The 12,657-nt window shown below is 41.2% G+C and overlaps 1 protein-coding gene and 1 long non-coding RNA gene across 4 annotated transcripts in view; one reads left to right on the forward strand and one right to left on the reverse strand.

The window, feature by feature from the left end:
* Positions 1–12,657, reverse strand: part of SKAP2 (src kinase associated phosphoprotein 2) — a 433,571-nt gene that overhangs the window by 200,268 nt on the left and 220,646 nt on the right. For all 3 annotated transcript variants that reach the window (XM_069211422.1, XM_069211421.1, XM_069211420.1), the window contains exons 5-6: positions 8,271–8,348; positions 3,472–3,555 (exon numbers count right to left, since the gene is read on the reverse strand). In XM_069211422.1, the coding sequence (XP_069067523.1) occupies positions 3,472–3,555; positions 8,271–8,348 (162 nt within the window). The remainder of the gene's footprint in view (positions 1–3,471; positions 3,556–8,270; positions 8,349–12,657) is intronic.
* The window catches only part of LOC138261877 (uncharacterized), a 374,610-nt gene that overhangs the window by 183,379 nt on the left and 178,574 nt on the right, over positions 1–12,657 (forward strand). The window lies entirely within an intron of this gene.

A 12,657-nucleotide genomic window follows, 5' to 3' on the forward strand; every position in this document is an offset into this window, starting at 1 on the left:
CGTTATGCCTCTCTCTCACCTGGCGTATCCAATACCCCTTTGGATGAGATGATTCTGAGCACATGCTGTACGTTATTACTTTTTGTTTTTTAAAACAAAAACCTTTTTAAAGAAAGATTTTTTTTTAAATTGCTTTTTTTTACAATGTTCAGGACTGAATTCTCAAGGAGAAATTGACAGTCTTTTAAGTCTGATTATTTGAAATGTCTCAAGTATGATTTTACAAAAACGCATGTTTCTGTAGGTTAGGTTATTTTAAGTTCATTCAACACAAAATACATCATAATAAAATTGAAAGAACAAAGCATAAAAAATGTCAACGTCTTATGACACGGGTTCTAACACAGAAATTGTAAAGTTGGTGACACCACTTGGGAACACACTCTGGGCCAGTTCACGTGCCACATCATCTTTCCATAACTGTATGTTCCTCAAATGTAAGGACATATACTCACCAATACACTCAATAGCAGACATGTATGAACATGTGGCCCAAAACAAACATGTCCACACATGTACATTCACAGAAAAAAATGAAAGAGTCATCCCAAGGCTAAGAAAGAAATGCAATGGCATATCACATTTTAAAACATCTGATATTGGCTCCAAAAATACCAGCATGCATATCATATACATGCATGTATGAACTACCCAGGAGTGCAATAATTAAGCACCCAAAAAGATATGCAGCAAAACTTTACTGCAACTCCTTTGTCAAGTACAAATAAGAATAACAATGGGAGTGGTTGGTCACGGTGAAGCTCTTCAAATGTACATGACCATAATTCATGAAAGGTGCTGGGTGGGATTATGGTTATGTGATGGGTGGGTATAGTAGAAGAATATTCACAAACGTTTTGCAACACATATCTGGCCACCTTAACCTATACTAAGTTAAAAATGAGTGGTTAGTGTGTGACTATATGTGAAGAAATTGCGGTCAATCCAATTTTCAAACAGTGGGTAGGGAAGCGAATGTGCAACTGTAAAAAAAGATTGGGGGGGTTAGAGAAAAATGTTTACATGTTTTTATCTTTTTCAACATTATGATTCTCATTTGTGTCACAGTTAAATCTTGCATAAGGATTAAGTGATATCATTTTTCTTTTCTTCCACTGCTATTAACATAAGTGCATGTTTTTGTGTATATCATGTAACTGCATTTCAAACTTGAGAAATTCCTAAATTATGTTTCATTGTCCTGTATTGTTTAGTGAGTTTCGGGGTGAGGCGTAATCTAAAAGCACATATACACATAACATATGATTATTGTAAGCTACACTACTTTTGTGAATTGCCTTCTTTATTTTTAATACTTTTTATGATCATTTACTTTACCCTAGACCTCAAGTTAATGATGCAAACATGGACACTAAAGCAGTGAATGTTAAGTATTTTGTATAACTTCTAAACAATTCTTCAGTAGAAAAGATATTTATCCCAATAATTTTTTTTTTTTTTTTCAATTAACCAATATTGAAATGGTTGTTATAAAAAGATTTTGATGACATATGTTCAATTTGTGTTAGGTTTGTATTGTTTTATTTAATATTTTACAGTGGTCAGATCTATTTTTATCAGCATGACTTACAACATTTTCAGTTTTAGAACTTTTTGTCTGTGTTACCATCCTTTACAGTGTGGAAATTGACTCAGATGCTTTGAACACTGAATATATTTTCCTAGAGACTGAAACGACCAACTAAGGTTATGAAAGGTCACTCAATACATGATGTTTATCTCAACCTGGAGTTCTGTTCTCATCATATAAATGCCCGGAGAGGACCTAGCAGTGTTGTTCGAAGCAGGGTGCTAATTGTAAATTGTGAATGTTTCCTTTGTCCAGGTTCAACACCTAATGACTTTACAATTACAGGAACAAAAGTGTTAAACTATTCAAAGTCTGCAATGCATACCCAGAGAATCAATTACTTTGCAGTTAACTCAATACAATATACAAATTGAAAGTAGAACAAGCATACACTTGCTGATGGAGAAATTGAATCATCTCTATAAATGCTCTTACCAGTCTCTTTAAAGATACACTAGATTAATTTGCCCTTATATTTTTTCTAACGTCAGCATCGCAAGCTATGAGCTTCTCTTCCTGTCTGACCACACCCTTCTCAATTTGTGTATTTTTAAAAAGAGTTGCCGCCAAACTGCACTCACCAGTACCAGAAAGACCCACGCCTCTGGATAAAATCCTTTCTAATATGTTTCCCTACCAGCCTTCTTCTACTAGGCAGACCAATGTAATGAGCTTGTGCCCCAACTAAAAGGACACTTCCAATGCAACTGATTTTAGAGCTATGATGTATGGCACTCTGCTGCAGAGCTCCAGACACTGATTTTAGTCCTTCCCTCGAACTAAAACGGAGCACAAATACATCCAAATTCCAAGATATACAAACTGTGTTTATATGATAGGCAGAGCGCGGTCTACCGACCTATCACACATTCCGGGAACTGGAGCTAGTAGCACAGGTGGTGCTCAATAAATTCAGATTCTCAGAATGAAAGGGACAATTTACATTGGTACTCCACCCGAACACATCTCAGGGCAAGCTACCTCTGCCAAGTACAAAAGGGTGGGGTGGTTGTTTCATGCAAATGCTCTTCCCTCTGGGACGTTCTCTACTATCTTTCACTTGAAAAATATTTTCTATGGTTCTGGAATGGATTGAAAAGTCACCTGTACTCTTCAGCACCTTCCTACCCTGGAACTGTACAGAAGCAGCTTTAGAGTTGTACAGAAACCCTAAATAACAATGAAAATTGACAAAACCAATAGGTCTGACCATGCAAGCATACAGTGTTTTTATTTTTTCAATTTTTTATTCAGGCATTTGCAACTTAATTTAAAAGTAACAAAAAATAAAATTACTGCTGTCAGAGAGTGGCTGGAATTCGTTTTACAGGCAAAAAAAGTAAAACATTTAACCCTAGCAGCATTTGCCCTTCACCTCCCCTCCCCCCACCCAACTTCCAGAGCAGGCACTGAAGCTCACTATTTTTTAGGTGGATGTGCACATTTGATCAGGTAAATGCCATTACTCGAAGTGTAAACAGCCAATTAATGGAGAGGACTGACAAAGTGGCCCTTATGGTATGGTTTTGTGGGCGGAATCAAAACATAAATGGCACTTGAATAGACCAGTGAGTGAAAACGTCTCAACCCACACAAATCTATGCAAGTATAGGTGAGGTTTGCTTTAATCAGGACATTTATTGATTTTGATTACAAGAGCATGTCAAGATAGCTAAAGCTGTCTCTATGTCAGACCTAAAATATGTATTGTATATTCAGTAAGTGAAACTGAACAATGGGACCTTTTGCCGTACACAACAGCCAGTCTTACAAATCACAGTAATGCCAGGTGTCTGCTCAAAGACAGACAACTAAAAACAGTAATATATAATGTGCACATGCAAAACAGAAACACAAAGAATAATCAATGAGACACCTACCTTTATCACTTCCATAATAATAGAAGACATTATTGCTGAGAGCACACCATCGCTTTTGCCACTCTGACCCAAAGAAACTGTGATCTGTGAGTGTCAACAAAAGTTACAAATGTCAGGGCAATTATTGTGCTATTTAACCATGAATTTATCCAAGAGGGTAGCCTAACCTAGTACAACAAAGGTTAAAGTGTGAGTATGATGTGCCGATGTCTATCAAACTGAATTAAGCCTAGACTAAATAAAGTGGGGATAAATCTGCCAAAACCTGTACTTTGATAAACATTCCTCTACACAGCAGCTTAGATAACACGAGTCCTTATTGGCCACATTAAAAACAGGATACATTAATTAAATTAATTATATTGATGCGCAAGATCCGGACTGCAGTGTATCGTGGGTAAGAGAAAGAATGCTGAACAATTCTCCTTTACAGAGCACTCTTTTTTTGACATTCTTGAAAATGGTTTTGTAGGCGCAATGAGGGCTAAAACCATCAAAGATTAAATTTGATAAAGACCGTACGTGTTGATTTTGATATTTGCACCCTCTCACAAGCAGCAGTGCAAAAACATTATACAGAGCATGGCAAGGTGTACTGACGTTTTATACATTATAAATAAATGAGGACGAGTTGTGAAAATCTCTTTTTGTCACTGCCAGTCACAGCAAAGGCTTTTAGAATGAGATTGATAATTTGATGCAAAGAGAAGAAAGACCAGAGAATTGGTCCTAACAGAAGAAAGAACATGACACATTAAGGGCATTGCTGCCAAGTTCTCTAGATCCATGCATGATGTGATGTCCACAAAGGGGCTACTCAACATGTGTGCCCGCCTCCAAATACTCATACAAAACAAACAATCCAGCAGTAAAGCTTGGTTATTGCATTCTATCAGAGTAACAAGGTATCAATTTAGGTCCTCCTGGGTAAACTACCAAGGGACTGAGAGGGGCATTTAATTAATTTTGCTTGACGAGAACACATAGTAGAGCAATATAATGGTAATGTGGATTTCTTGAGTAACAAGAGGCAAGCTGTTTTCATACTGTGTAACATGCTCATTGTTATCATCACTGGGATCCCAGATGACGTTTTGAAAAGAGTATTTTCTTTATTTCAAATGTGTTTGTTTAACGATTAGCATGAGAACTTATGTGCTGCCTGTAGACTCTCCTGTATACTTGCATCCCGGAACTAAGTTAATTCAATTACAGCTCTGATAGTCCCTGAGCTCATACGATGAATAGAAGGTAACAGATTAATGTGAGAGTAAGGTTGAACTTACACCCAGACATGTTTTAAGCATGTGGAAGAAAAAAGTGGTCACCTTTTAGCTAAATGTTGACTAGTAAAGTGTTCTACAATTGTGATTCCTGGCACAAATACCTAAGCAGGCCATTGTATACCTAAGAAGAACTAATGAGTTGGAAGATGACCAAATACGCCCTATGTTAGCCACATTGCACCTCACCTTGCCAGCATTTGTCCTGCAAAGCTGCAGAGTATACAAAACTAGGTCCTCATTACGAGGCTTGCGGTCATCAGACCGCCAGCCTTGCTGTGGCGGTGTTACCACCATGGATCCAGCGGTAAAGGCACCCTCATTACAAGTTGGGGGTTTGGCAGAAGCCAAACCGTCACAGTGTCGCCTGGCCTCCCACACACTCACAAACACCCCCCCACCTGTCCACACACTTACAAACACCCCCCAACTGTACACATCCATCCAAACACCCCCACCCGCTCACAGACATATACACACCACCACTCACACATACGCACCCCCTTCGCAAACATTCACATCCCCACACCGCATACATACAGTCACCCGCTCTCCCCATTCACTCACACAAACACATGCACACGCGCACCCACAAACACCCCCTCACCTCCCCATCCACACTCACTCACCCCCACCCCATCCATAATCGCTCACACATGCACCTCCATCATTCATACCCCTATCCCCTCCATGCAAGCATACATTAACACACTCCCCCCTCCGCATACGCAGACTTGCACACAGACACCCCCACTCACTCGCTAACAAACACGCACTCAGACACCCCCATTCGCGCATACATACATGCACACACCGCACACATGCACCCAACACTCCGCCCCCACCTTTCGGACGATCACCTTACCTTTTCCGACGAGGTGGTCGTCTGGGAGGGGATGGGTCCTGGCGATTTTGCACCGTCAGCACCTCCACACCAGCAAGACTCCGGCAAGCGGCATTACGGCTCGTAATACTGCAGGCAGAGTCTTGCTGCCGTGGCGGTGCTGGGGATGCACCCGCCTCTTCAACTCTGTCGGCCAAGCCAACGGAGTTGGGCTTCCGCCCAACTACTTCAAATACGGTGGTCAGCAGCGGTCTGTTGGCTGCAGTGACTTCGGTGGTCTTTGAAAAAGACCACCTAAGCCGTAATGAGGGCCCTAGTCTGAAGTAAATATTCATAGTGCAGTGCATTTATTGTCAATAGGATGCATGGAGAGGCAGGGTTTTCTCTACTACACAGTGATAAAGGGAAAAACAAAGACAGATATTTTTCAAGGAGGCTAATTCACAGATGCGTTTGTGCTTCTAAGAGTATATTAGGACCAAAAGGAAGCCATTTACATGCAGATATAAAAAAAGATTTTTTGAAAACATGAGTAATTTGGGTGTTCAAAAGAGCAATTTATAATCCCAAATTCCACATCCTGATTTTAAGATCAGGGTTAGTGGAATTTTCAAATTGTGAAATGGACTTACAATATTTGAAAACATGTCAGAATGGTGGATTTTTCATAATTAGAAGTTAAATTTATGGGCATTCATGAAAAGCGTTCAGGTTAAGCACAACATTCCACTGCTTGAAAAAAGTACTCCTGTTAATTCCAGTTGTAAATGTGATTTGGGAAATGGAAAGGAAAGAGACCATATCACAAGTCACGGGGTGTAAGTGTTTCTCCAAAGTAAAAATTAGTGTTTGGGTGGGAAAAAAAAATGGCTTTTTGAGAACTCAGGGAATTTATTACTGATGTTGAGTGGATTACTGGGACTATGCCAGGAATTCTTTATGAGCCTTCAAAATGTTGGAAATCTAGAGGAGGAAACCTAAAGAAGTAATTGTCCTGCTATTTAAAGCTGGGTTTTGTGAATCCAGTCCAAGGTTAAGGGAGACTATGTTAATACTAACACTGCCAAGTGAACCTTCTAGGAGATCAAAGTTAAGAAGAAGGTAGCTTGTGTTTCCAAAAGCCATCCAGCATTCTTGATCTGAAGAGAAATCCATTCGATAACAAAAGGAAGGAACACCAACTGTGCTTAGCCCATCTCTCTGTACCGGCCAGGGGATCACCCTATGATGTTAAAAGGACTCTCACCCACTGGGATTCCAAGTGAAATGTTTCATCATAGAGTTCTTGTCCAGATACTTAATGTATCTGGATGGGCTCAACTTTGGTAGCCAATGTTGGACTCTATGATGAAGCATGCCACTTGGAATCCCAGTGGATAAGAGTCCTTTTAACACCAAAGGGTGATACCCTTGGGCGGATACCGAGAGAAAGGCTAAGTACTAGGCGTTTCCTTCTGTAGTTGTTGACCGGCTACTGTTTATGAAGGTGAGCGAACCCTGTAGCACTTCCCCCTTCCTCATTCTTGGATTATCCTGAAGAGAAATCCACCAATTCATCAGCACCCAGAATTATGAATGGGGTGGTGCAAGAGATCTGGGCAAATGCCTGGTATGCAGGAGAAAGATGTCTCTCTGTAAGGGTTTTAGCGTTGGACATTATTGAGGGGAGATAAGACGATGGATGCAGATTTTGATTGGGTCTTCTGATTTCTCATTAGAGGTCAGTGCCACATTTCTGACACTCAGCAAGGGTGTGCTACTGCATATCTCAGACAGCAGGGTTGGACTGGGCCAAAATAAAAATGTCCTCCTTTAGGGGATCAGATAACCAAAAACTGCCCCACATTCACATATCAGGGCAGTTTTGAACTTGTAAAGACAACCTCTATATGTGGTTTTCAAGATATGGACAACTGTATGCATTTGTGCTTGCTGCAGGCAATGTTTGTGGTAACACCAGAGAAAAACGTCCCACTAGACCATAAAACAGACCTACAAACAGCCAAAAAAGCAGCCCGCTCAGTGACCTGTCAAGCTAGCCCTTCAGGCATTGCCAGTTTGCCCAAAGAGCCAGTCCGACCCTGTCAGCTAGGGCTTCCTGACATCTATTTCAAATACGCCATCTCCACTTTGACACCTAAAATTGTTTGTACTGGTTAATTTTTACTCTCTCTATGTTAAAAAGCTGCTGTGTCTACCCGTGTGCTATGTCCCCCAAAAGCTGCTTTTGAATATGAGCGTTATTTATTCAAGGTCAAGTACGCTGACATTTCCACCACTGCCTTAACACAGACATCACAGGCTAATAATTAGCTTGTTAGAACAGCAGATTGGTCTATGAAATTTCCTCAAAGTTATTCGACTTTTTCATTCTATGCCTGCCTCATTTTATAAGACATCTCTACTTTATTTCTACTTGCAACTAAAGCAATACAAACAATCTGGAATTGGTCAATTTCTAAACTTGATTTTTATAACACCTGCATTTCAACATTTGTATGGGGTCCTAATACTTCCCTAAAAATATATATCTTCAAGATATATTTAGTTTACAACAAATACATTCTTGGGGTCTGCTGTTATTGATTGTGTTAGCAGAACATGCCTGATGTAGACCAATCACATGCACAAATCTCCGTCATTCATTGCATTTTGTCAGTGGTGTATGTCACCTTTTCTTCGTTTCTCGAGGTAGCCGCTCTTCAAAATGACTGTAAGTTCTTGTGCCGCAATGGGAGGGTACTGAGTTCCTGCAAGAAAAGTAGAATATTAGCATCATCCATCAATGGAATATCGCAGTGAAGTACACATATGTAGGTTGAACAAGGCTTGCAAAGACCACTGGGCAATATTTTCAAAACGGTGGGTGTCCAAATTAGGTAAAGGAGGGTCTCATCCATGACAGATTTTCAGGACATGGACATAGGATACCTATCTATACTGTATTTACATGGGATGCATTTACTTAGTGCAGAAACTGAACATATGGCAGGATCTGCCCTCCCTGCACATACGCTCAACACTACTGTTCTAAAGATACTGTGGTCAAACCGTACCCTATCAATTATTGAAAAGAAAAGAAAAAACGCAGTCTGAGAAAGAACAATGACCATAACTAAATAGGTTGAAGGGTTTAATTAGCTTTACTAAATGAGACTATATTTGCTGTATATTTTGGAGCTGGTGACTTTTTCAAAACACTTGTACAAAATCTTACAAGATGCTGTCATATAAAAAAATATACACGCGTCTCAAGAGGGTCTCAAAGTCACATCAACTAAATTAGCCTTCTTACCAGAAGTACTGACAGTGAAATATGAAATGCAGTGAAAGCAGAGTAATATAAATGCGATTTTTTAGCAATGCCAGACAGTAGCCACAAAAAAGAGTGTCCAATATATGCCCTTAATATCCATCTTGATCACCAGGCCCACCATAAGCACTCATCGCTAAAACATATCTGTCTCCAGGAGATGATCAACTGTGCGCCATTTTGCGTTAAATGAATTTAATTTAGGCAAGATTAATAAACGGAATCTTTCTCTTCTTACAAAACGTGCAAATGTATATAAAACTGCTTACAGGAAACTGGGTTGCAATGAATTGGTGAATATTATCTGCATGACAAGTTTTCAATGCTTTAAACTTGAAAAGAGTGTGTTAAGATTTTACAACTAACTCTCTCTCTCTCTCTCTCTCTCTCTCTCTCTCTCTCTCTCTCTCTCTCTCTCTCTCTCTCTCTCTCTCTCTCTCTCTCTCTCTCTCTCTCTATATATATATATATATATATATATATATATATATATATATATTTTATTTTATTTTTTTCCCCTACTGGAAAAAAATTAAAACAAAGCCCCCAGGTGTGCTAAGCCTGGGGGTATGCCTAACTATGAAAAAAAAAGAGAAGGTACACAGGGCCCCCTTTTTAGGGCTCTTTTTATCCCTGGGGATCACCACCTCCCCGGGCCTTTATATAAAAAATGGGTATGGGGCCATACAGAACCCCCCCCTCCATTGGGGTCCGAGAGCCCTGGGGACCATCACCTTCCCAGGGCATTATGTTATAAAGGAGGGGGACTGCGCGCACCCACCTTCTGCAACCTTTCTATCCCCTGGGGCCATCACCTCCCCAGAGTTGAATAAATACTAATGGGGGGCTCTAAGGTCCCCCCGGCCCAAGGGACCACCACCTCCCCTGGGCAGGCTTGTGCTATTTAAAGGAGGAGAGCCATGTGCCCCCTCCTGTAGTCATTAATGGCCCTGGGGACAGCCAGCCCGGATCCTGGATTCTCCCAAGGTTCCCAACCTTGGGAGATAGCTATTTACTTTCGCTTGGCAGGAGCTGACAGCTCCCACCAAGTGAAAGAAAACACTAACTCTGCTTTAAGCAAGCAGGAGCTGTCAAAGAGCTCCCCCTTGCTGGAAGCAGAGTTTTCATCTGTTTCCCTGCCAGCATCCATTTGGGCAGGTAAACAAATTAAATGATTTCTCCTGAATGCATTTCTAGCAGCTCCCTGCATGCAGGAGCAAAACCAGCTCCTGCAGGAGGCGGGGAGCCAGCTGGGATCGCGGGGGCCTTGAGGCTCCCACCATAGACCCCAACAGTGCACACTGAGTGCCCTGGGAGGGCCATGGCACCCAGGCACTAGTGGCTTGGCCCCTGGGGATGGGGTCCCCAAAGCCATAATTGGCCCAGGGAAGAGGGCTGTCAGCACCCTCCCCCTTTTAATTATGTATTTGGTCCCGGGGTGGTTGTTGTCCCCGAGGCCCATGGTGTCTGCCCGGACCCCCTACATTTATTGTAATTTAGCCCTGGGAAGGTGGTGGGCCCCAGGGCATATTTAAGCCTCAGGAGAGGGTCTGTGCATCCCCCCTGATGTTGATAATTTAAGCACCCAGGAGGTCCCTGGGGCTCTAGGAATGCAATAGAGGGGGGTCCACACGGTCCCTTCCTTAATAACAATAACCCCCTGGGGAAGCAGTGGTCCCCAAGGCTCATAAGAGCCTCAGGAGGGCAGCCTCATGCACCCCTTCTTTTATTTTTTATATATTGGAATGCCCTTGGGACCTGGTCCATCCAGGGGGCTTTTTTTTTTAAAAACAAGTGCGTAACCAGCACTTGTTTTTATTTTTTATTTTTGCAGCAAACTTGCAGCAAACACTCTTCAAAAAATGCAGGGGCACCCCAGCACCAAGGCTAGGGAGCAGGGTATAAATACCCTGCCCCCTCAACTTTGGCAAGGCTGTGCAAGGCGGGGCATTGTGTTCTTCTTGTGTGGCAACAGGCCAGGTCCTGCGGCCAACCCCACTGGGCGCACGGCTGTAGGCCGTCCGGGGCGTGGGATTTGATGCTTATGGGTGGTAGGCCACAGGGCCTAGCCACAGAACAGGCCCTGCACCCAACCCTCGCCTGGCATGTGTGTTGCGGGGTTTGGTACTTATAGGGAGTTGGCCACAGGACCTGGCCACAGCCGCTCGGTAGTCATAGTTAGGGTTACCAGAGATAGGAATTCCTCAGATTTTTGCCCCTTAATAACTTTGCACCAGTTTGACGAATCTCTGCAAAACTTTGCAAATCTAATCCACTTGTTACATTGGTGGAAGGTTGAAGATTTTGCTGCGTTTAGTCAAGGGGTAAAAAGGGGAGTCTCAAAACACACTTGCATTCCAATGCATCTTTACATAGACTTATGTGTTTTACATAGCACAAAAAAAGCTGAGTGGTTTGGCAGGACTAGGCTTTATGGTGCGCAGATGATTCTTTTGGGAACTACAGGTAATTAGAGTAAGAACTAAGTTATTAGGCATTTTAACTTAGTGATATCTGTTGTTGCTGTATTTTCATGAAATTTTGCTGTATTTTGCAGCAGTACATAACGATGACCAGTCATTAAGTGATTGGCTGTTGAATGCCTTTACACAAGTTAAAGGTAGCCATGCAGATTTTACGTACACTTTGCCTGTGGTCTTTGTTACACCTTTCGATCTCGGTAAGTATTAGGTATGGTATTTTTTCCTTACCTATTACCACTTTAATAAAACGGCAATAGGTAGGGAAAAATATTTTTTACGTTTCTATATATTTTACCAAAATATGGAGTACCTTGGTACTACGTCGGGAGTAACAGAGAACAAATCAAATAATAATAAAAAAGGTTTTAAAAAAAATTAAATACTCTGTAAGACACTATATTCTACAAATGTAGTGTACTAAAGTATATTTTTCTATTGTTATCATATTTAAATATGCACAAAAAAGCCTACAGTGTATTGCGTTAATACATACAAATTAACGCGCTATTTTTTTTAAAAAAGCAGTTATCCCTAGACTGCTATAAAAATATAGAAAATTATGCATTAAAATTAGCTACCTATTACCACTTCAGTAAAGTGGCAACAGGTAGTGAACCAAAATAAAACCTAATACTTACTTATATCTAAGAGCGTAATCCAGAACACAGTGAAACGCAGACTGCAGAAAGCAGCAAAACTGTGACAAAAACTACAAAGCTGCCTTTTCCCTTTGATAAAAACAGTCATTAAGCAATCACAGGCTAACTTCTTATCCCCATGCACCATGGTATACCACAAACGTACGACGGCCTATTGGGGCACAATATATAACTAAACAAAAATTAACATTTACATCTCATAATGATATTCCTACCACATAACATTTACAGGTATTCATACACTTTCAGGCTGCATATGTTTCAATTAACACATGCCACTCTACGCCACTCCACTCTATGCCACTCAAATTTACACCACTCCACTCTATGCTACTCCACTCTAAGCCACTCCACTTTACATCACTCCACTCTATGGCACTACACTCTCTGCCACTCCACTGTACTCCACTCTGTAACTCCACTCTACACAACTAAACACTATGATACTGTATGCCACCCTATTTTATGACACTGTAGTCTACGCCACTTCACTGTACATCCAATGAGTGCTTTGGTGTGTTTTAGAGTATACATAGCGACAAGTATCTACCATATTATTTTTCTACCTAATGTTGTATAGGCTAGGTCCAGCTAATGGGTGTAC

The sequence above is a fragment of the Pleurodeles waltl genome, chromosome 10 (genome assembly GCF_031143425.1).
Source record: "Pleurodeles waltl isolate 20211129_DDA chromosome 10, aPleWal1.hap1.20221129, whole genome shotgun sequence".
Taxonomy (NCBI): Eukaryota; Metazoa; Chordata; class Amphibia; order Caudata; family Salamandridae; genus Pleurodeles; species Pleurodeles waltl.